Source organism: Bactrocera tryoni, chromosome 5 (genome assembly GCF_016617805.1).
Source record: "Bactrocera tryoni isolate S06 chromosome 5, CSIRO_BtryS06_freeze2, whole genome shotgun sequence".
NCBI lineage: Eukaryota > Metazoa > Arthropoda > Insecta > Diptera > Tephritidae > Bactrocera > Bactrocera tryoni.
Genome location: NC_052503.1, coordinates 17,056,242 through 17,081,983, shown reverse-complemented (window position 1 = coordinate 17,081,983; position 25,742 = coordinate 17,056,242). Strand labels below are relative to the sequence as shown.

At 37.6% G+C, this 25,742-nt stretch overlaps 2 protein-coding genes across 2 annotated transcripts in view; one reads left to right on the top strand and one right to left on the bottom strand.

The window, feature by feature from the left end:
* The window catches only part of LOC120777510 (supervillin-like), a 199,147-nt gene that overhangs the window by 130,235 nt on the left and 43,170 nt on the right, over window positions 1–25,742 (bottom strand). The window lies entirely within an intron of this gene.
* LOC120777518 lies at window positions 13,183–15,024 on the top strand. Its single transcript, XM_040108887.1, has 2 exons — window positions 13,183–13,729; window positions 14,512–15,024. Exons 1-2 carry the CDS (start codon window positions 13,349–13,351, stop codon window positions 14,908–14,910), a joined length of 780 nt encoding a protein of 259 aa, XP_039964821.1. The 5' UTR covers window positions 13,183–13,348; the 3' UTR covers window positions 14,911–15,024.

Genomic DNA, 25,742 nt, shown 5'->3' with positions numbered 1-25,742 from the left:
GTTTTTCACAAAAAGAATACCGAAACAGTTATCTTTGGACATGCTTGATCGTCCTAATTCCGATCCCACATTCATGTAAAACATTATAATTGCCGATGAGACATAGGTTTATGCGCTTGACATGCAAACGAGACAAAAATCATTGTAATGGAACCCGTTTTCGGTCGATCGAAGAGAAGAACGAAAATTTGCTGAAGCAACTGAAGGCCACTATAAAAAGTGCTTATGAAAAGTGTTTCGAAGACTGGAAAAATCGTTCTGTTTAGAGTCCTTAGAGCACTTCGACATCTTATTTTTAGAATGATACAGCTCTCTTTCTACATATAGTATGGGTCTAATTAATTCTGAGCCTATCATCTCAAACCGTTTAGAAACAATTTCAAAAACATTTCAAAAACTAAATATAATTTTTATATAAAAGGAATAAAGCAAATGGATAGCAACTAGTCATTTAACTGAGCTAAAAATAAGTGAACAGACAATTGCTTGAGAGCAAAAACTCGACTCAAAGCAGCCTCAGCTCAGCAGCAATTACTTTTGCTGTCAATTCATTGTTGTCACGCTGTTGCCAACAAAGCCAACGATAGTCAGCGAGCGTTTTGTGGCTTTGTGCAGCATCATCAACGCCATTGCTTTTGTAATTGCTACGCATATTGCTGCAATTGCTGTTGAAATCGCAAGTGAGCAAGAGTTGAAGCGAAGACGGCGCATCGCTCACGCGTCTGCGCGTTTATCTTTTCAATGTCAGCCAGTGTCAACGCATTGCGGCTGCCACGCATATTACCAAGCATTGCACACACCTCATTCACACACACACACTTGCACACACATACACAAATGTATTGCCATTCATTCATTGTGGCAATTAAAGAGTCTCAGCTGTGCATCGGAAACTTAAGCCGCCGCTTGGCGAATTCCCACGATCACGACTCATCCACACGGCGCAGCACAGCGTTGCGTTTCTTTCGCCTGCGGCTTTTGCCATTCGCGCGCACACCTTTGCTTTGCAGTATCTATGTTTTAGCAGAGTGTGCTTTGCGTTCCTATTATTTATTTTTCATTTGCTAAGCTTGCGCTTCTCTTACAAAGCGTGGCTTGATTGCCTTTTGATTTGTTATTGGCTGGTGAAGATGACGCGCGCAACGAAATGAGCTTGGCCGAAGAAGATGTGGTACAAAGATCAACTGCCAAGGCCTATTTCAATGTTGACTTTTGTAGGCAATTAGTTATGAGAGCGCACTAAATATCAAGAGTTCACTATTGGGATCCATAATTGGCACTCGAAAGACTCAAGTGATTTTGTGCAAACTTTAGAGTTTGAGTAAGTGGTTTTGAAAAGGTGAAATATTACAGGGTGACATATGTAGAGAGAAAAAATTATAATAATTTAGAAATCTGGTAGCAGTTTTGGTTAGGCCATTGCTTTGAACAATTATCCAAGTCAAGCTTTGTTCAATAAAATCCGTTTTTTGTATAAAAGAGCTTGATTTTGATGGTTCAATTTGCATGAGAGCTATATGCTTTATGGTCCGATATGTCCCATATGTTCGGAGATGGTAGCACTGTCTTGGACCATAATTCGTGCTAAATTTGGTTAATATATTTTGTCAAACAAAAAGTTTTCCATACAAGAACTTGATTCTGATTAGACAGCTTGTATGGCAACTATAAGCTATAGTGGTCCGATATCGGCAGTTCCCACAAATGAGCAGCTTCCTGGGGTGGAAAGAACGTGTGCAAAGCTTCAGATCGTTATTTCAAAAAACTGAAGAATTTTTCGAACTGGCCCGACCCAGAAGAATAAATCACAGCATTATTTATTGAAGAAATTTGGTAATTTTTTGGTAATACATAGGTGTGAAATTTTATCGAGAAAGATTCCAAGTTCGATCTTGTTTCAATCATTATATCGATCCACAACAGTTTTCCAGCAATTTCTCTCTCCATACTAAACATTTTTTGGTAAAAATTCATAAATATTAATATATGTAGAAGTAATCTTTTTCTTCTATAAGAAAGCCTCCATTTGCTTTCAGATTTGAACTTCAAATCTCTGAGATTTAGCCGACCTTGAAATTTAAATGTATTTACCTAATACTCGCAAAGCAAATTTTTAAAAATACATATGTACAAGTATTAAGTCATGTACTTGTAGCAGAAAAATAAATACAACTCATAGTGTAAGACAGATTTGTGACGCTAAGCTAGTCTTTGTTTCGTAACATGTCAGCAAATTCAAGTTCAAGGTGTGGCTTATTTAACGGTTTTGCGCGCTTGTTTGGTAGCGTGGAAATTAAAAAACAAAAAAAAAATTGAATACTCCAAAAAGCGGGAACGATAACTTCATTCGGAAGATGTTGTAGTGTTTCCGGTTGCCTTTACTGTAACTTTGATATAATATAATTTGAATTAAAAACAGGGTTAATGAAATTAGGTAAATCCTCATGACGCAAAGGTAACTGGTTGTTTGGTCAGCAAATATTATTTGAATTTTCACACTTAGACGTACTAAGTCATCGCATGACTTTCGAAAGAGTGGCAATAATAATTTGAAATATCAGCTGTTTTAGTGACGTCACTTTAGCAAAACTTAGAGAGTGAAAATTCCACCACTGTACTTTGAATCAAAATGTTTATTAACAGACCACAGATCTCTACAAACTACTGTACAGCGTCAATATTTTCCGGAAGAACAACTGATTTTGGACGACTTTCACGAAATCCCTCTTGGAGTGATATACGACCTCGATTGAATTCACATACTTACATACCATCGATTAACACTGGGCTATGATGTAGCTTCATCGCCAAAAATTTAATTAAGTTCAATGATGCGCTGTCGCTGAGTTAATCCACCTAGAAAGTTGTGTAATTTCATTTTTTCATTTAATGTGGATCCTTCGAAAGTCTGTAGAATATTTTGAATGACTTATCACAGGTTTTGAACCCGAGCTGCTTTAGGATAGCACAAGCTTTACAAACTGTATAAGGTAGTGGACAAACTTTCTAAGCTGCCTAAATTGTAATGGTAGAATGAAATGTTAGAACATTTATTTGGTACATAGTTCGTATAAGCACAAAGGTAGAAAACGAAGGAATGCTGATATCGGGTCAAATGAATTAGTTTAAAACAAGAAAAGAACGTTCACTTTGGTTTCTGGAATTTCCTTCATAAATAAAAAAGTTTCCATACCAGAACTTGATTTTGATCGGTCAGTTTGTATGACAGCTATATGCTTAGTTCAGGGTACAGTAACTGATTTACTATAACCTATATGAAAACTTACGCCATACTCTACCAGAAAATTATCCTGCCGGAAATATACAATCAAATCCGTTTTCACGACAGTTGGTTCTCTGTAACCGAAATAGCTCCGAGGCGAAGGTCTGTCAAGTCGCCAGTAATATACAAATATTATATACTCAAGGAATATTTTGTCACACTACAACAACAACAAAAACAATAACAAGCTACACAACTCCAAATATACTTAAAAAAACGATAAAACCTAAAATATTTCGTTTACTTTCAAATTAGCTTTCGAATTTGGTATATAAATAAACAACATTGCTGCTTTTAAGTTAAAAACAATAAAAAAATTTATAATAAAATCAACCAATTTGCAGTATAAATATCAAATAGTAATTAGAAAGGGAATCATTAAGTAATTTACCACTTTTGCTTAATTGCAGCATTTTTGTTTCATTATTTCTTTATTTTTTGAATAGAAATAGGAAATTGATTATTGCTAACGGCGCAGCTCAAGGTTAAAAAAATCATTAGCAGAATTTGAGTCTTACATTTTTTTGAAACAACCTGCAGACATGCCTATATACATATGTATGTATATAAGTGTATGTACATATCTATGTATATAAATATATATATGAGAATGATAATTGGTTAAGCAAATTGAAGGTGTGAGTTCTTAATTTAAAATTTCTGAAAAAAAATTTTCTATAGAAATTAATATGATTATATAATATATGTATATGTACATATTTACTTTTCTATAAAATATATAGACACATACTATGTATGTGTAGGTATTTCTGCCCGCATTAGTACGAAATAGCGTATATTATAAGAAAAATCAAGGCGAACAAGCTTGATTACCGCAAGAAAAGCATTACATTACTTTACAGTATAACAGTAATGCAGTAATTATAGCCGGCTGACAATGAAATTAAATGTAACTTAGTTATTTTTCAGGTTTTTTTCGTAATTCTACGCAAAGCGTGTGCAACTGTCTTCAGCGTCGCTCTCACAAATCAGAAAACAGCTGAGCAAGACTGCGGCGGTGACAGTTGAATGTACTCCAGCGGAGAGTTATTGTCACAATTACTACGAGTAATTATATTATATATACATACATACATGTATACGTACATACATGCATACATATGTATATATATATATGTATCTGAGTCGTAGTAAACCCCTTAAAACTACGCAAGCTCAGCTGCTGCCATAAATACTACTTCTGGAACTCGAAGTCTCAAACAACCCTACATACATACACACATGCATACACACATCATAAACGTTCAACATTTCATTACCACTATGCACACACTTACTTTCGATATAGAATATATGTATGTACATATACCCACGAACACTTCAAACCTGTGTGCTGCGTCTAAGAAGTCTTGCGGTCAATTAACCTAAGTCAAGACAAGTTGGCAGTAAGCAACCACTGTAGACTGGTTACCACAGTGGCGAATGGAAAATAAAATCATCAAGTACACTCGTAAGCATAGAATAGCGTTTAAGAAGTGAAAGAAACAAGTGCAGCAACAGCAAGAAAAAATCACAAAAAAGTACGCATAAGACAGTCTTGCTGGCTTTGTTGTCTGTCTGTCGGTCTGTCTCTCCCCTCAATCCAATTCTGATTTATGTTGTGTCACACACGTTCTTGTCTTGCCTTACAAACACACCAACCGTTCGAGCTTAACCGGCTAGAGGTAGCATGTCACATTTGTCATTAAAGTGGGTGCTCGCTGGGAATCGCTCGAAGGCCTATGACCGTCAGACGACGTAGAATTTGTTGAGTCACACTGTTGACTGCCGACGTTTAGGAGATTGTGAGAAATGCCCGTAAATTACAAACTATTTGCTTTGTAGTAATTTGTTATGTGTGGAGAATAATTGTGTAAGATTAAAGTGGTAAAACTTTTAAATAAGTGTAAGTCAATGGAGGAATGAAAGGACGTAATTTAAGCGCGATTAAAAAAATCTTGGGGTACTCTAATTTTCCATCATTCGTTTTAAGCCTCGGGAGTTTTTAGACCTTAGTGACTTCGTCGAATTTCTTTTTGTGTGTTGTTTACAGTAACTTGAAATATTAATTTCGGCCAAAAAATGGAAATAAATTCTGAACATTTTTGCTCGAATATTTTTCACAACTTTCTTTGCGGATTAACTCAGCGACAGTGCACCATTGAGCTCAATTCAATTTTTGGCGATGAAGCTACATCAAAGCTCAGTGTTAATCGATGGTATGTGAATTCAATCGAAATCGTAGATCAATCTAAGAGGAATCTCGTGAAGGCCGTACAAAATCAATGGTTTTTCCGGAAAATATTGATGCCGTACGCAAGCTGATATCGCCAGATTGTCACGTGGCCTATCGTTAGATAGAGACAACTACATTCATTAGTGTAACCAGCATACAATCAATATTACATCCCCATTTGACTGTAAAAAATATTTGTACACGTTGGAGCCCACACAATTTGTCGATCGGTCAGAAAAAAAGGCTCGTGTCAATTGATCGAGAAATATCAATAAAAAAAACGATAGCGGTGCTTCGAAACACGTCTATGAAATCGTGACCGATGATGAAAAGTAAGGCTGAAAGTAGAGATCAATCGACTGTATGGGTGTTTAAAGATAAGCCGAATCCAAAAAAAGTTTTTCGCGCAAGAAGCATTTGCAAGCACATGGTTGCCTGTCTTTTTTTAAACAACTCGACATATCGCAACCACACCACTACAACAACGCTTACTGTTCTGTTCTGAGCTCCCCCTGCGGGTACGGGGGGACCCCTCCGGGTTCGAGGGGAAACCGAATATACCCGCTGTAAGGCATGCCTGTCGTAAGAGGCGACTAAGATCCTGGCCACCAGTGCAGGGCTGTATGGAAGCTCAACTGGTCGTAGCTTCGGCTACAAGGTCATACCAAAGACTTTAACCTGGTACCACGGGGAGCAGTAGCCCCTGGAGTTCGCTCCAGTCTGTTCATTGGGTTTGGCCCTTTGTGGAGATTCGTGGTGGCTTTGGTTAAAACCCAAATCGCGGGAAGAACTGACTTTGTCAGTCGAATGTGGAGTTGCATTGCAACCGGGTGCTGGACCCAAAGTACGGCAGAGGTTTTAGATGGGCCTCGAGCCCTACCAAGGTGGTTAGTGTGTCCATGCCACACAGCCAATTGGTACTGAAAATGCTTACCCAGTTTTCAGGGCGCTGATCGACGCATTGTATTGATCCGTTGTGCTTTTGAGCACCGTGGAGTTAAGCTGTCGTCAGTAGGATCCTACGTTAAACACAATCAGACGTTGTTCTGTTCCATTCCATTTCCTTGCCTGTTGCCTTTAAAGAAATTAGGGAAACTAACACCTGAGCTTTCCCATCGACTGAAACTACTGCATTTTTAAACACTTAAAACATCGAGAGGTCAACATTTTTCTGGAAGAGGCAGTTGATGTGTTCAAAAGGCATGTTTTGGAGATACCTCAATCAAAGTGGCAAAAGTCGAAGCAAAAAATTTATTCAAATGCATGCAAAAGGATATAGATCCTAGTAGAGAATATTTTGAAATTCAATAAAGCGATTTTCGATCATTAGCAGACCTTTTTTTACTCTCGAAGAAGCCGCTCATTTGTCGTAATCGCCGGTATATGACTGCTATGGCATATAGCTGCCATACAAACGACCCCAAATGAGGTTTTTATTTGACAAGATATCTTTATGAAATTTGGCATAATATGATTTTTCAAAGCAAATCTACAAATTAAAAAAAAAAATGGTTCAGCTCGGACAACTAAAGCATATAGCTACAATATAAACTGGCAGATCAAAATTTAAATGCAAATCTTTGTATGCCTTTTAATGTTATAAGACATGCACCGAGGTATTATAGTTCTGTTGCCCTGTGTTCTATCATTAAAAACCGAATTCATCAACTACGTCACATGAACAGTATCACAGTTTTAACCTTTTAGGCATAGCACACTTTTTACTAAACCATATTTTGTTCAGCTGTCACTCAATGTGATTGAAATACATACATACATATGTATATGCAAATTTGAAGGCATATTGTTATTTATATTGTTATACAAAGTCATTATTTTGCCACCTTAGTTGTCATTCAGTTGTCACAAATGTATTGATTGTTTGTTGATATTTATAAAATCAAGCTTAATTAATTTTAATCGTATTAAATTCAGCAAATTGTAAGTGATACGAAAAATTTGTGGCTTCACTCGTCATAATGTCAAATCGCATCGCACAGCACTATAACATATATTCGTCAATCATACAGCACGTCAAGCAGCCAATCATCAGGCACTTCAGCTCAGTCAGCCACACAAATTAAAGACAGTAGCAATAATATCGGATAACGCTTATGTAACCGGTTATTTAAGTAATTTAATTTTCATATAATGATTACGCCGTGATGCATGACAAAAAGGGCATTAATGGATTATGACAAGTGAACAAAAAAATCAGAATATTGAAAGTCATATTTGTAATCAATTATATCCGTGAGTATTGAAGCGTGGCATATAAAACTTGCTTCCAAACTTTTTTAAGCAAAAAATTAAATTTAATTGTCAATTTATTGAAGGATTATCAGATTTATCATTTATTTGTTAGTAGATATTTTCAAAAGTTGAGCTCCTATAACCCAAACTATGATAACTGGAGTCACAATATTTTCAAAAACTTTTTTCCAGCTGACATGGGTAGTATTTTATGGCATTAAGAGGAAAGCAACTTCGATAAATCAAGAATTGCATAGAAAAAACCGCCTAATTGTAGGCAACACTTTTCAAAATTACAAGAAAAAAAGGAGTGCGACTTCGATAAATCAACGAACAAACCGCTACAATTACAACACTTTTTAAAATTACTGTAAAAATCATCAGCGACCGATTTTCTATAATAATTTTCGCAAAAGCATCATTACAATGTCTTTAAGCTCAATTATTACTCACTTAATTTTCCCTACTCCCGTTGACTAGCTCACTCTCACCGTTTTACGAAGCTTGGAAGTTTCTGCTTCAGTTAACAGCCACCCTCAAATTTCGTCTACACCAAAGTCTGTGTCTACAACAGCCATTCGGTCGTTGGAGTTCAGCGTGCCCTCTTAGCGCTCCCCCTTCACTTGACTGACTGCATTGTCTGGCCCGGAGTTTCCTCATCACTTTCATTCACTTACGCTCATACTTCGCTTATTTTCTCTTGTTTGTTTATATTATCGACCTTCGGAATACGGAAAATGCCGGCTGGCCGCCGGTTGTAAAAGTTTTACGCTTCCACTGATTCTCCGTATAATGTTTGTGTACCGGAAAGTATACAAAGGAAACATACATTTGGTTTTCCGGCTGCATAGACGCCACTAACACCCCAAAGTGAGTAAGTGGTAAGAGCATAACAACCCCAACAGTTGCATTTGTTGTGTTTTCTCTTCGAATTCAGCCAAGGCAACGTTCGACCGCCAGTTACCCCAACTTCAGGCGGCTTTAATAAATGATACTTTTGACTTTTGATATTCGTAACATTGTCTGCTGTCTGCGTGTATCCTTCCTTTATTCATTTCCCTGTTGGCGCTTTAGAAATTTATATAGTACATCCTTTCTGCAGAGGGCATTGGTTTCTTTATGCCTTCGTTGGCTTTCACTGCTGCGCTTTGTGTTGATATCAAAGCACTCACACTTCCTTGTGCGTTTCATAATGAAATTGCTGGCTATGGGGCATGTAGCAACAAACGGGATATGATATGTTGCATGCCACAAACTATGTTAACATTTCATTTAAGGATTTCAACAGGGAATTCTACGATGCATATATATATATCTATATCAATATGTATGAGTAATACCGACAGTTTAAGGTGCCATCTGTGGCAACAAGGAAGTTTATATGTAGAAATATGGCAACAAAGGGGCTTGCCAGGCGTCAGCTGGCACTGACGACTATGCCGTTAATTTGCTTAATATTTTTTATTGAAAATATGTTGCACGGATTTTGGTGGTGATTGTTGCTTTATAAAGTTTTTGTCATTATTTGCTCTTTCCTACATTTTTTGCTTGCCATGTAAGCAGCTATTATGAAGTTTTTAGAGGGTGGCTAAAAGGAGATTAAACAGTAATTACCACTAATGTGGCGCAAATTGATTTACACAGTCCAAAAGTTGGTACGCAGTCCGAAACCAACCCTGCTAATACAAATTGAGCAAAGACACAAACCATAATTAATTTACTAAGAACTCTAGCTACCTAACAAATTAGCATAGATTTATGAGGATGATATGAGTTCAGTAAGTATTACAGTATAGATTCCATATAAATTTTCGAAAATTTTCATGACATAAAGGGTGATACAAGCAGAGGTACTTTTTTCTTGAGACCAAGTGTTCTATATTGGATAATATTCGACAGAATAGACCACGTCCAGCACATAGTGAAGAAAATATAGCAGCCGTCGCTGAGAGTATACATGAATACCGTGAAGAATCGATGTGCCGCCGTTGGCATCAACTCAGACTGACGTACGGATGGATTAGGCGCATTTTATCACGAGATCTTATATTGGAAGCGTACAAAAAATACAGCTTTGTGAAGAACTGAAGCCGCTCGCTATGGACTCTTGAAATGTTCCAAGAAGATCCGACATTTTCGACCCAAATTTCGTTCAGCGACGTGGACCATTTCTGGCTCAATGGGTATGTAAGCAAGCAAAAATGCTGCATTTGGGACGAAGAGCAACCTACAGAGTTTCAAGAGCTGCCATTTCATCCAGAAAAAACAAATGGTTTGTTGTGGTTTGTGGGCTGGTGGAATCATCGGTCCATATTTCATCAAAAATGATGCCGCTGAGAACGTAACTGTCAATAACGACCGTTATCGTACCATGATAACCGACTATTTGATGCCTGAAATTGAAGCTCGTAATCTCGGCGACATTTCGCTTTAACATGACGGCGCCACTTTCCACACATTGCATCAATCAATGGATTTATTTAGAGAACACTTCAGTGAGCAGATGATTTTACGTTTTGGGCCGGACGATTGGCCACCAAGATCGCGTGATAATACACCGTTAGACTTTTTCCTGTGAGGATATGTGAAATCTAAAGTCTATGCGAAGAATCCAGCTTCGATTCAGGCCTTGGAGCAAAACATCACATGTGTTATTCGAAGTCATCGAAAATTGGACTCAACAGATGGACCAACTGAGACGTAGCCGCGGTCAACATTTGAAAGAGATAATCACAAATAAATTCCAAAGAAAATTCTTTCGAATGATAATAAAGATTCCCAATTAAATTTAAAGTTTCTGTGTTTTTTCTTTAAAAAAGTAGATAACCTCGAAATGGAATAAATTCCATTCCTATCGGAATTTTTCTTGAGATTTGATAAAACAATGTAGAGGTCTTGTGATCGGCCAGTTTGTGGGCAACTATATGCTATAGCGGTCCGAAATCGATGGTTTAAGCAAATGAGCATCATCTTGCGAAGAAAAGGAATTCTTCACCACAATTATTATACAAATTTATGACCCTGCGAATCATCGATAAAAATAGCCGCACTTTGTTTACCGAAGCTAAAATTTACTGTTTCACTATGATTTATTTTTAAAATTTATACAAAAATTTGACAGTGTTGTTTGTTTATGAACAGTACATACATTTCAACAAGAAGTTAGTGTCAGCATTGTTATTAAACCGCTTGTTGATTTTGTTGTATATTTTATGATAAAATTATTTGTTGACCATTTTTCCGCAGAAAAACTAGTCTTATCGCTACAAATTAATAACATTAATACTTTTTGTGTACAAAAGTACTTATATATAGATTGACTAAAACTAAAAATTGTTTTACTTTCTTTGCTGCAGTTTTGTAAATATTGGTGAGCGCTGGATCTCGTGAACGAAATGTTATATAAATATATTTACAAAGGCGTGAAAAAAAATCCACCGCCGACATGAGGCATTTTATAGCCGTAACTTAAGTAAATATGCTAATATTTGCGCAAAAAATTCACGTTTTCAGGTTCCGCTTACATAGAATGATTAATCGGCTTCGTTACACTAACTACGCTCTTTCGAAAAATTTTCTTCTAAAAGCGACAATAATGTTATGCACGTGAATCCAATAGGAGAGAATACAAGTATTTGAAAATCTCACTCAACTTGTGTAACCGCTCGTTGTTCTCTCTCTCTATTTGATTATACCAGACTGCTTGATTTATGCCAGTTGTTTGTTCGATTCACTAGTCTCCAACTTTTAACTAATCGAATGCAGCTTACGCGTATATCCTTTTATGAATCATATGTTCTTTAATATATAACTTCACTTTTTTATTTAGTGAGCACTTATTTGATCAAAAAATTATCTTCAAATGCCGACTAATTTTCTATTAATACAGACTCAACTAATTGGGGATGACCTCATTACACTTGATTTATCTCCGCGATGATGCTAAATATTATAGAAAGAGTTATGCACGTTTATCACGACATCGTGTAGTGTTGTTATTCTAATGGCGCGATTCTAAAGATCTGCGGAGTAACGGCAAACAAATAAATAACAACAAAACCAATGACAAGTGGTAAAAAAAATCACCAAAGGCGTAAGGAGATAAGAGTTTAGACAAGAAGCGCTTATACGTACATATTAATATGAAAAACGAGGGAGGATTAGAAAGTGGCCATTAGATAAGGACGTTCTCAATTCGGATTCTTAAAAACTTTTCCAGTTAAGAGTTCGTTGTTCTCTTATTAAATGTACTTATTCAGATTGAAGGTGGTATTTCCAATAATGTGACCATATCTTGCAGATAAAAAAGTTTTCCATATAAGGACTTGATTTTGGACTGTCAGTTTGTATAGCAGCTAAAACTATAGAGGTCCGGTTCAGGGAGCAGCTTTTTCGCGAGAAACGGATGCGTACAAAATTTCTGCTCAATATCTCAAAAACTGGTTCAGGGTATAAGAATATAGTTCTCAACCAGTTCAATTATATAGATAAGATAAGGGAACCTCAAATGAATTTATCCTGCTGGAAGATCATCATTTTATGCCATCCGTTTTAATGGCCAAAGATTCTAAGGAAAGGAAATCTACTCTAACTATTCTCTACTAAACTAAATGGTAAAAAGATAAATGATTTCTATACGATTCTGCTATATTTATTTTGGACGCAGCATTCTCTAATCAAACCCGAGGATACAGTAGAACAAGTGATAATTCGACAGTAGAGAAGGAAAATTTTAAGAACTTTGTCGTTTCCACAATAGTCAGGTCTACGAAAAAGGAACAGACGTGGTTTTACATCAGGCCATAGAATACTTAATTTGATCGTTTCGTGGGAGAAATATGAGATGGGAGTAGGTTAGGTTTAGCGGATTATCGATTTCGATTTTTCCTCCTACAATAAAAAATGTCTGCTATGTTTGATGAACTCGACAAGATTCCTAAAAACTGCCCTACAACAATATTGCAAATATTTAGATTTGCATTACCTTTAACACAAGAGGATAGAACTTCAAAAAACCCTACATTTTTTTGGAATGTTTTCTGCCCTACATCAACATGAATAATATTAAGACATCCATTATTCTTGACCCGGAAGGATATTGCTGCTTCCGTAAACTTTAAACTTATTCCCTGACTAATTATCAGAAGACCGTATGCGGTTTATATTAAATCTTTTCCAATCCAACCTCGTAGCCTCGTTGTTAAATAACGAGATGCGCGAGCTAAAACAATCAAATCTCAAAGAAGTGTCTGCTCTTTGAAGACATTAGAGCACGCTGTTTACTGACCAACTCTTTGTCACAGATAACGCCTGATAAGGTGAGTAAGCGTTAGGCTACGAAAATTCACAGCCACTAAGCAATATAAAAAACCAGCTTCCTGCTTAGCGAACAACACATTTTTACGAAAATCAAACGACGAGCAACAACTCGACGCACGGAGAGAATAAAACGAATAATTGCACGAAAAGTTAATTACAAGCCGCAGACTTGGAGTACTACGTGACCGCATTAAAGGCAACTAGCGCCGATTATATAGTGAAATTACGCAAAAATCGTCGACGCGAAACGAGGCAACATGCTAAGATTGGCAATAGCAATACTTGTGACAGCCGCGCTGCAACCGGTCATGTCACAATTGCCGCACAGCGCAGGACTAGCATCCCAACAAGGCTTGGCACGTCTGCTATTCACCTCGCGACTTACGGCGCTGAACCCGCAAGTGTCGGTGGCGTGTTTCACCGATTACATCGGGCATTCAAATTCGATCAGCGAAGCTTACGGTCAGGACTACAAGCAATGCCTGCTCGAAGCGAGCGAGGAACGCAAACAAATTGATGGGGATTCGGCGAAAGAGCGGCAGGAAGTTGTGGATGCAGCCGAGGCGGTATGCAGCAGCTTACGCGTTTGTAATGAGCTCAACAATACTTTGGAACTGTTCAACTGTCACACGAAAATTGTGAGTATGTTAAGAGATATGTTGTAGAGTTGGGAAAGTTTAATAAGGTAGTATAAGTGTCGGAAAAGGTAGTTCAAAATATTTGAATGTGATAGCCTTAAATCTCTCCCCAGAGTTGTGTGCTGGGTTTGGAACCCGGAACGTAAAAAACACCCCAATGAAAAGGACAACACAGCCTAATGCTGTTGTAAGTTCGGCTACGCCAATAAAGAAGAAGAAGAAGATAACCATAAATTTGAAAATGGGTCAGCGCAAGATTTTCTTTGAAATTCAGAGCCCGAAATCAATATTCATGGCATCATTATTTGGCCTTCCCAAAGCCGACAAGAAATTGTCTTAATTTATAAAACAGATTTTCGGTTAGTTTCGGGTATTTCTTTTCGACTTTTCATAACCGAAGTCTATTTGATATAGCCGCGGGAACTCCGAGTGCAAAACGATTTACATACAGTGAGGTAAATCCTAATCGTGGAAAGAGGTGAAAAGCTCGTTATCTAACTGGTTTATCACTACTGATTCATCCTGTTACTGTCACTCATATGTAAATACTAGCACTTCGTCTCGAAACGAGATACTGACAGAATAATACGAGTTCCTTTATGGTTACTGAAGATTTGACAGTTTTAGGAGCTTCATTAAGGAAGTTTTTTTTATACACAATCGATGTACAGCATATAAAGTTGGAACCTAGAGTCAATATCGCCGAGATAAATATTTTTCTTTTCCGACAGAATTTTTACTAAAATTATTTCTACTAAAAATGTATGTTCTTTCATCCACAGGGCAGTGCGAATACCAAGGCCACATACAGCATATCGGGTAATGCCTCCGAACATGCGACCGTGTTACAAGAGCGCTATCGTCGCATCGAATTGCATCATCAGCAGTGTTGCCAACGCGCTGAGCGCCGTTATGTGGCGGATACTGCAAGTAACTATAACTACTTGCAGGCCTGTCTGGATGGACAGGTGCAGCCAACCACAAGTTCCACCACAACAACAACAGTACCAACGACTAGTTCCACAAGCACAACAACGACAACCACTGAGGCACCAGCACCACCGCCAGCACCGACGACGTTACCATCGTCACCATCCGCAGTCTACGATGAACTAACGACCACTGAGCAGTCCCAAAACATACAACAACAAGTAGCACAGATTTTAAACTTGTTAAATTGACCGCCGGTAAAATCAAGGGATTCTTCGGCGGTTAAACAATAACAAATAGCTAGTGAGGTTAAGCGAATAGGATTATAAGGAAGAAATAAACGAAAAAATGTGTTGAAAAATTAATTATTTTTTGTTTTCGTTTATGGTTGTGGGAAATCCATAGTAGGCAGTTTATTTTTTTTTTTAATTTTTAAAAATTTTTTCTAAGCTTTTGCTAACCCTTTCCCAGAGTATGTTTTAAATTTTCGCCAATTTCGCAGTAATACAATATCGGCACGTTTGCAAAAACACACAAATCCAGTCAAGTGCACTTCAAAGCTTCGTTAAGTGTCGTACGGAAAATCAACCCTGTTTCACAACAAACTGTCAAATCAGCACAAAAAGGGATTATAAGCTCGCTTTGTTCAAGAAGTGTAAATATTTTCCAAATTAACAAGACAAATGCAAATGCGAGTTGTTTTTACAAATGCAGCGCGTGACTCGGCTGCATCTTTCGCGCACCCCAGCGCAGTCTAGTTGGAGCAAACCCTTGCATTGGTCACGGCTGTCGGCCGCATAATCTATGCATTTCCGTTTGAAATTTTCAGCTGTGTTTATTTATTGCTCACGTGTCACTTTTTATGCAAACATATATATGTATGTATATTCGGATCATTAGCTAAGCATGTCGACATTTTTTTTTACATTGACTCACACTAAATATTTAGCTGCCACATTTTGCACCATTTTCTAGCGTAAATTCTGGGCGAAGAAAACAATCTTTCTTTTTTTTTGGTTTAGCGTCACTTACCTGCAAAGAAAAAAGGAAAAAAATCAAATTAAATATTTTGTTAGATAAAAATATTTTTAATAAATTGTTATCGAGTTATGCTAACAAGCGGAGAGGAAGTTAACTTTGGTGCATGTGTTAGGAAAATATTTGCCAACAAAATGACGTCAGCGCATATTTTGCATAGCAGATGTGCGATAATTATGAAAACAATTCTTTTCTATTTTTTTTTTCTTTTTTGTGTTTGGAATATCCGAACAACACGTGCGGAAGAAGGCGCTCAGCGTTGTGTACATACCTACATATACCACATATGTATGTATGTATATCTAAGTAAAACCGCTCAGAATTTTACCGCTTATCAGGAGAATTGCGGAGAAAATAAAATAAAAACAGGTAAGGAAGAGCTAAGTTCGGGTGTCACCGAACAATTTATACTCTCGCATGATAAAGTGATAATCGAGATTTCATTATCCGTCATTTACATATTTTTCAAATACCGTATTTGTGTAAAGTTTTATTCCGCTATCATCATTGGTTCCTAATGTATGTACTCGTATTATACAAAGAAGGCATCAGATGGAATTCAAAATAGCGTTATATTGGAAGAAGGCGAGGTTGTGAACCGATTTCACCCATATTTCGTACATGTCATCAGGGTGTTAAGAAAATATTATATATCGAATTTCATTGAAATCGCTGGAGTAGTTCCTGAGTTATGGTTTTTGGTCCATAAGTGGGCGACGCCCCCCCATTTTCAATTTTTAAAAAAAGCCTGGATGCAGCTTCCTTCTGCCACTTCTTCTGTAAAATTTAGTGTTTCTGACGTTTTTTGTTAGTCGGTTAACGCACTTTTAGTGATTTTCAACATAACCTTTGTATGGGAGGTGGGCGTGGTTATTATCCGATTTCTTCCATTTTTGAACTGTATATGGAAATGCCTGAAGAAAACGACTCTGTAGAGTTTGGTTGACATAGCTATAGTAGTTTCCGTGATATGTATAAAAAACTTAGTAGAGGCGGGGCCACGCCCACTTTTCTAAAAAATAATGCGATCCTTTGTGCTAATGCGATCCTTTGTGCCAAATTTCACTTTAATATCTTTATTTATGGCTTAGTTATGACACTTTATAGGTTTTCGGTTTCCGCCATTTTGTGGGCGTGGCAGTGGGCCGATTTTGCCCATCTTCGATCTTAGCCCTCCTATGGAGCCAAGATACGTGTACCGAGTTTCATCATGATATCTCATTTTTTACTCAAGTTACAGCCTGCACGGACGGACAGACGGACGGACGGACAGGCATCCGGATTTCAACTCTACTCGTCACCCTGATCACTTTGGTATATATAACTCTATATCTGACTCTTTTAGTTTTAGGACTTCCAAACAACCGTTATGTGAACAAAACTATAATACTCTCCTTAGCAACTTTGTTGCGAGAGTATAATAAAATTAACATATCATTTAAGGAATAATGGACCCACATACGTATACTCAACGCTGTGGGAGAATAAAAAAGAAGGTTCCTAACTTTCTTTAATGGAAAAATCACGGAAACTTCAAATTTAGTGGAGAATGTTTATTATCATTCGAAAGAGCATTCTTTGAAATTTATTTTTCGAAGATTATTTCTTTGAAGAGTTGGGCGCGGTTACGTCTCAAATTGTTGATCCGTTGAGTCCAATTTTCGATGACTCGTATTTCGGCTGGTAACTGGCGAATGACACGCGTGATGTTTTGCTCCAAGGTCTGGATCGAAGCGGGATTGTTCGCGTAGACTTTAGACTAACGGTATGATATCGTACGATCTTGGTTGCCCAAAACGTGAAATTAGCTTCTCACTAAAAGTTCTTTTAATAAATCCATTGATGGATATCGGTATCAGATGACGTCTGAAAGGGTATACACTTCCGTTGCTGAGTTATAGAGTTTCACAGAAAAGTGACCAGTGTTATACCCTTATCCTAATTTTTATACCAATTCGCTTGTAAACCTGTCCTACTATCTTTAAAAACATGTTCTCACCAAAAAATTTAAGTAATTAGATTACATTTATTCTACTCACTAATCTAGATTATTTGCACTGCCATTGGTGATTTGTAAAACAGCTGTTTTTGACAAACCGATTTTTTCTCGCCATAACTGTATTAGATCGGCTTCGGCAGCCTCACTCCACATTACTCTTCTTTTTTTGTTTTTGATAATACTTTCTGCATTTTCACTGATTTACTTGACACTTTTTTAATTTTTTATTTTATTTGCTTGCTTAATGTTTTTCACTTTGACAGTTTGTAGTGTCCAAATCAGCTGTATTAATGTGATAAATTTTCCAACTAACAAACAGTCAGCGTTAAATTAGAGTCGCAGGGGAGTTTTCGAGTAGATTAGCTTCAAATCTCCTCGATGAGGAGATTAACAAATGTCATTTTCGTATGACGAAATCTTTCTAAATTTAGTAGACTATTGAGATAATCTACTCAACAGCCTAAATCTCATTATTAAGTGTCGCTCGGAACGTAGTATAAGGTCACATTTAATGCTTCTGACGTTTTAGAAAATAAACCTTCAAATGACAATAGAGAATAATTAATTTTAATTATGATATTTCATTCTTAAAAAATTACAAATTATTATACACACACCAATAACAGACGGATTTTTGTTTTACCCTCAGTCAAATATCGTTTAGTATTAACTGCACCTAAATTGACCTATTTTTCAGACTATTAATTCCGCTAATATCGAAATGAGTGCTGGTGTGAAGCAGCCAACTGTGCGATTTTAAGGTCTTTACACATTTTAAATAAATCAATCAATCAACCTTCAAACAAACTGCTCCTCAATCAGTTATAAATCGTTGTCAGAATTAAACAAAAAAAAAAACCGAAGAGTACATGGTCATAGTATGATTGGATGATAAAAAAGTAGTTAAAGATTATTCTTAATTCCAACAGATAATTTCGACATTGGAAACAATAAGATATCAGAATTAAGAAGACAAGCGCCTAAGCGGCGCCACATTTATCCAATTATTAAAGATCCAAATCGTTATTTTTGCTTCGGCATCTCGAAATAATTTCATGGCCAACATATAGAATACACATGCTTATACATATAAATTAGAAAATAAGAAGCTTAAAAGCTTAGAAGAGCAACAACAATTGCAAACGCACATTCAAATTATGAAACCATATAACGCACGCAATTAATCTTCATCGAAATGAATTGGCAGCTAATTTGATAGATGTGGAGCAATGATAGACTATTGCTGTTTCTCTTTGTAATTATGTAAGATACATTTTCAGGGTTTCGACTTAAGTAGCAAATGAAACCAAGTAATAGTTAATTATTTATATGCATACAGGCAGATGCCCGGCACAATCTGGGGGCTCTCACCTTCTCTCATGCACTGGTGCTATACAGCTATAGTTTGACCAATTCTGATCAATTGTGCAGTAGTATGGTGGACAGGCGGGTCGATAACTGGCTGAAGGAGAATTTACTTAAAGAACCTTCGGGCATAGCTCGGTGAGTAATGACGGTTGGGCAAACACCGATAACATGACTTTTCAACTAGGAAAGAAAGTTTAAAGTAAATATAGAAAAAGATGACTGGCGTAAAGGAATGGAATTGTTCCGGGAATATACTGTCCAGAGATAGACATAAGGCAACCTTTTAAGTTGCCAGATCACTGCAGTATATTTCATGCTGAGTTCTTTGCTATTGCGAAAGCCGCGGAGCTGGCCTTTATTGCACCAATACAATTAATGCAGTAACCTCGTGTCGCAAGTCAGCCGAAAGTGTCTTGGGAAGCAGGGCAGCAATGGAAAGTGTTGCCAGGAGCTAGCAACTTCACTTCTACTGGGTGCCAGGCCACAAAGGCATCGAGGGCAATGGAATAGTGAACGAGATTGTCAAAAATGGTGTGCGGCTAACATCTGAAACGTAAAGCATGGTAAATAAAATCAAAACCCGATGGAACCAGCTACCTGAGTGCAAAACTGCAAAGGTCATGTGCAAAACGGTAGATAGGAAGTACACAAAATTCTTATTGGCAATCGATGGAAGAGACTGTAAGAACGTGATGGGCAGCGCACTAGGGAAACAATGGAGCATTTTTTGTGCACTTGTTCCGAATAGGCAAGACTACGCTGTACACATTTGAGGTCTCCACGGTATGATAAGAAGAAGGCCACAGAGTATGTTAAAATTCGCATCAAGCGCAGGCATCCTAAAGGATGACTACTCCTCTTGGATCTAGCAACTGAACTCCATTGTGCATCGCAAAGGACCAAAACTCATGCATGCGTGGTTTATAGGCCTACCAGATTAAGCTAACCTAACGTAATAGTGAAATAATTCTCGTTTTCCTAGGCTAGTAATAGTAAGGGTCTTTAAGAATGAAAAAGTAAAATAAAAATTGTAATTAATAAACAATTAGTAATTAAGAAACCAACAATTATTTAATGAAATTTAAAGTTCTTTCGAATATCAGAAAACATTTTGCACAATTTTAGCTGCAAGACATCTGAATTTGCAATTTCCTTTTGATCCAAACGTCCAATGGGACGAGCCCTGATGCAGAAATATAAAAAATTTGACACCTTACGTGTTCGATTGAGAAGTTCACAAATTCACCTTTAACAAAGGTTTTGTCTGAACTAGAAAATTGTTTTTAAAATCATAGATTTTAAAGGCATTTTTTTTATTTTCAGCCAAATTTAAAGTATATCATCCAGAAATTTGCTTACAAAATCATCCATTATAGTAGTTACAAACAATGGAGCAATTCAAATGCAACAAAGAAGAATAATTAAAATATGTACAGAACAATGGAGTTAAAAAGTTGCAAGATCATCAATACAAACTTGGCCGAAGATAAAAACAAACGACAACGAAATACCAAATATTGCGATCAAACGATACATAGTACATATGGCTTATATTTACCAAGGCACTAAAAGGTGCGCATACACATACAAGCACATACATATGAACAAACATAATCATATCAATAACCGTGCGCATTTATGGTCAAAACTAGTATTAACCAATACAACAAATACATACAAAAACATCAACATATTCTTTGAACCGTTTAGAAATGTGCAGTCATGGTCATGATCACTTCGAAAACGCTCTACAAACATTAATACACATGTATATATGTATGTATGTACCAACGAAGCTCGTTGAACGTTAAATTTACGAAAAAGCGTCGCCAGGAGGCGGCTAATATGGACATAAACTCGCCAAAATACAAACCGCGGAACTGAGACAAAGCAGGAAAATGGTGGAATATTCGTGCAACAACGCAAAAACGCCGACGGTTAGCGTTAAAAAGTGGAAGTGGTACATTTTGGAAGCTGAATTGGTAAAAAAATATATGGGGTATTCCATACCAAATCGACCACTTTTGAACCCGACCCCTTTAGATTTAGCTGAAACTTTTCCATCCTTTTCTACCCTTTGAAAAAAATTTTTGAGAATTTTTTCAAAATTTTTTATCCAACTTCAAAAAAAGTTATGAATTTTTCAAAAAAAAGGCTTATTTTTAAATAGCCATAACTTTTGTAGAAATTGATTTTTGGGGACCTTTTTTTTTAATTTTTGTTTTTGAATATATATTATATTGTCTTTTTTATGGTTTTTGATATTTTTGAGTAAATTCGAACGCAGAGAAAAAACAATATCCTTCATGTGTGTGTTTTTTACAGCATAAAGGGTATTAAAAGATCATTATATTGGTTTTGGTCGGTCAGTTTGTATGGCAGCTATAGGCTATAGTAGACCGATACCGGCAGTTCTGACAAATAAACAGCTTGTGGGGGAGAAATGAATGTATGAAAATTTTCAGATCGATCTCTTCATAAAATGCGCTATGTAAATATGTCAAAAAACAAATGCAACTCTCACATTAGATTTGACTTGTATTTAATAGCCATTGATCCACTGTCTCTCGCAGATAAACAGGTAAGCAAAGTGAGCCAGTTGTGTGACGCTGCTTGACTCCAAACATCGCCGCCTATTTTTGTCGCAACAACTTGTATTTCTTTCGTCTATGGGCTACAAAAGTGGCACGCTGCCACTTGCCGCCAAAAATGGCCATATTGAGAGCTTTGATAATGTAAACAACGAAAGTACGAACTCGGAGTTAAAAAAAAATAAAGATTATGTTTTTAGTAAAATATGCATCAGTGAGAAGCATGTAACTTCTTTGCAAGTTATGGTCGGATGAAAGCATGTCCGAAGATCGGAACCTAAGTGTGCTCTGTCCAATCCACAAAAAAGATGACCACACGATATCACAATCAAGTCAGTCAATATCGACCAGATTTCACCATGCGCCAAATCTTAAGATCACACCAACCGACATACCAACTCTTCGTCGATTTTAAAGCCGCCTTCGATCGGACGAAAAAACCTGCCGCTATGTCTGAACTTGGTATCCCCACAAAGCTAATGCGGCTGTGTACCTGAACACCAAGAGCTCCTTCAGAATCGGAAAGGACTTCACCGGGCCCATTCGGGCCATGGTTCGCACGTCACTATGGACAGCCATAACTTTGAAGTTGTAGATAATTTCGTCTATCTTTGAACCAGCATCAACACAAACAACAATATCAGCTTTGAAAACACCTGCAGAATCACTCTTGCCAACAGGTGCTACTTTGGACTGAGTAGGCAATTGAAAACTTAAGTCCCCTCGCGACTAACAAAGACCAAACTCTGCGGTCACTCATCATCCCCGTCTTGCTATAAGGTGCGGAGGCATGGACGACGGCAACATCTGATAAATCGACGTTAGGAAATTTCAAAAGAAAGGTTTTGCGGAAGATTTATGGTTCTTTGCGCATTAGCAACGGTAAATACTGCACTGGATGGAACGATGATCTGTACGAGATATACGGCGACATTGACATATGGTAGTTCAGCGAATTAAGAGACAGCAGCAGCGCTGGCTAGGTCATATTATACAGAGGGTAGAGAACACTCCAGCTTTGAACGTTTTGGATTCAGTACCGGCCGGTGGAAGCAGAGGAAGAGGGAGACCTCCAGCCCTTTGGAAAGATCAGGTGGAAAAGGACCTGGCTGCACTTGGCATCTCGGTCAATTGGCGCCAAATAGCGGAAAAACGACGGGCGCACTGTTGTGAACTCGGCTTTAACTGCGTAAACGGTGTCTACACCAGTAAAGAAGAAGAAATCAGTGCTTCGAACACCACAATCGCAATGCATTCCTTAACTTTCAATATTACCAGATTTCCGTTCCAGACTTTTAACTTCCCGATTATAAATCAATACGAAGAATGCCTAACAATCATAACTGCTCAATTTTCTACTCGTCTATTAAGCATTTCTAAGAACAATTTCGGCAAATATTCGCAAATGACCAACAATCATAGAAGTGCGGTATTTCTTCAAATATACTTCTAACACACTCGAGGTTGACATGACAGCTTGAAAATTGGCAGCGAACTGACCGAAGACAGAAGTCAGGCAGCTGAAGGCGAGCGGGCGAGTTGCGAGCCAGTTGAAAACAAGCGACTGACGGTTGGTGTTAGAAACACCTGCGTACAACAAGTGTTATTATTGCGTCAATTACAGTTTGGAGGCCTCTTAACTACGGCAAAACAGCGTCTAGCAATTGACGTCTACTGGCTTGGCGGTGTTACTGGGGCGCGTGCGCTTAACAAGTTCGATTGTACACACACACACAAATTCTTATGTATATTACACCCAAAGCCAACGCCTTTTCAAAACAACTCTGGCAATTGAGTATTTATTTGCGCCAACTGCGAATCTTGCTTGCCGCGCATGCGCAACAACTGCATTGCGGTTACACACATGCCAACACACCTATATATACAAATGTAAATATGTATGTATGTGCTTGGCTAAAAGCTGTAAGAATTTCAAATATTTTCGCTTGCCTTGCCATTCGTCGTATTTTTCTACAAATTCTGCTTCTATAATGGAGCTTTTGTCGACTAATAATATTTACACGCTTCAAGCTTTGTATTTCGCTTTGTTAGTGTATGTGTGTGTGTAATGCATGCGCGTTGCAATTAACTGTTGGTCAACGTCAGTGCCGCCAACGTGGAAATTTATGCGATAATTACAGTTGTTGTAATGGCCAGCAGCGCGATTCACGGCAATTGCTGCGCGGTGATCTTGGCAATCGCTTGTAAATCATAGGAAATTGCTGTAGTTCAAGGCAAGATCGCGACAACTTGGCAGATGTCAGTGTCAGACTGAAGATGTGTTATGTTGGCAGGCAAATAAATATGTTTGTGATTTTTGGTCACACCTCATTTGCGGAGAATTATATTCGTCTCTATTTTAAGACTGTGCCTTTAAAGAATTTTCTTGAGGAATAGCTATATCACAAGTTATTTAACGAGATATTATTAATAAATTTCCGTAGGTTTTTAGGTACAAGAGAAGTCCAAGCCGTAAGCACTGTCAAGTGGAACCAGTTTATTATAACTGACTTAACTTTTTTCCATACATAACCTAGAAAAGAAAATCACAAAAAGGTTCACGGCCGCATAAGGAAGAGTGCCTAAACGACTTCAGTATATTTCTTGTATGCCGATCGGATAGATTATCTTGCAGATTTCATAAAGAGATGAGTGGTATCGAAGAGAAAACGATCACGAGATGATCTACGACTTCACAACGTTCCGTTCGACGGATAACAAAAAACCCGTTCTTCAGGGTTTCCGATATATAGTATACTCATATCTTACTACTTTTTTAAACAAAACTGGATACATACAGGGTTTGTCCAGAAAGTAATAGAACTGAATCGATTTATCTTTAAAAACTTTCAAAATAGGCTCCTTCTGTGTCGATGCAGCGCCGCGAACGCCATTTCCAAGCATTGAACGCGTCACGGAAGGCATGCTGCTTGGATTCCCTCTGTAGTCTTAAAATGCTTGTCTTTCATCGGTCTTTTCAGGCAACGAAACAAAAAAACTCCGAGGGTGGCACATCTGGGCTGTAGGGCGGCTGCGGAAGCGTTGTAATGCTGGTCTTGATTAGGTGGCTGTTCGCAAGAAAGGCGGTGTGAGCCGAGACGTTGTGGTGGTGCAACTTCCAATCGTCTGCGATGTCTTGTCGGACGCGATTGATCCTCCGTTTGAGTCTCTTGAGGACCTCCATGTAAAACTTGGCGTTAACGGATTGTCCAGGAGGAACAAATTCATAGTGAACGATGCCTTTGATGTCAAAAAAGACAAACAAGTAAAGTCACGGCGCAAGAAAATCACTCCTATTACTTTCCGGACAAACCCTGTATGTCTTGTATGAAGGAAACCGTGACTAAAGTAGAGGATAACTTAGTTAGTTAGACCGGATACTTTTAAGAAAATATCGGAAAGTTTCTTCAGTTCGGGTGTTTCTACTATTCTGTTCGCATTATGTATGAAATCAGATAAGCTTTAATAGTTTAGTATCACTGCTACCGTATTTCTCTGGAAGAAAGAATTGATGATCTGACAGCTGGATGTTACAACTCTATGCGTCAGAACAAAATGTAGGTCAATGTAAAGCTAGTTTAATGGTGATCTTTCCACGATTATGATTCACGCGATCATTTCAAATAGAAGCGCTTAGGCTCAGCGGAAAGACCAAATCCACTTTACTTCACTTTATCCGGGTATACCAAACCTCACCCCGACTGAATTTGCTGAGTTTAGATTATTTAGCTACGTTGTGAAGCAGCCATTTTACGACCATGACTTGACATCTCTTTTTCAAAAGTTTCTGGACTTTTGGTACCAGTCTAGCATTGACACGCTTCATTGAGTGTTGAATCGATCCATAAAAAATGTTGAGATCCACTGCTATCAATCTGTTGTCAACACGACTATTTTCAAGTACTTTTTTTACTTTTTCGATGAAATCGTCAAAAACAGAGATGTATGGACAAAAGACATGAGACAAGTTGACTAAAAAACCTTCACTGAAGGCTTTATGCTACCCAAAGACTTCTGTTCGTGATAAAGTAGACTGCCAAAAACACTTTTGCAAAATTTTCATAGATTTCGTAGCCTGATTATCTTG

What these genes read in the sequence shown, in the direction of transcription:
- LOC120777518 (XM_040108887.1), top strand. Translation starts at nt 13,349, where the DNA reads ATGCTAAGATTGGCAATAGCAATACTTGTGACAGCCGCGCTGCAACCG. An exon ending in TCAACTGTCACACGAAAATT is followed by an intron (nt 13,730 to 14,511) that starts GTGAGTATGTTA and finishes TTTCATCCACAG; the next exon opens with GGCAGTGCGAATACCAAGGC.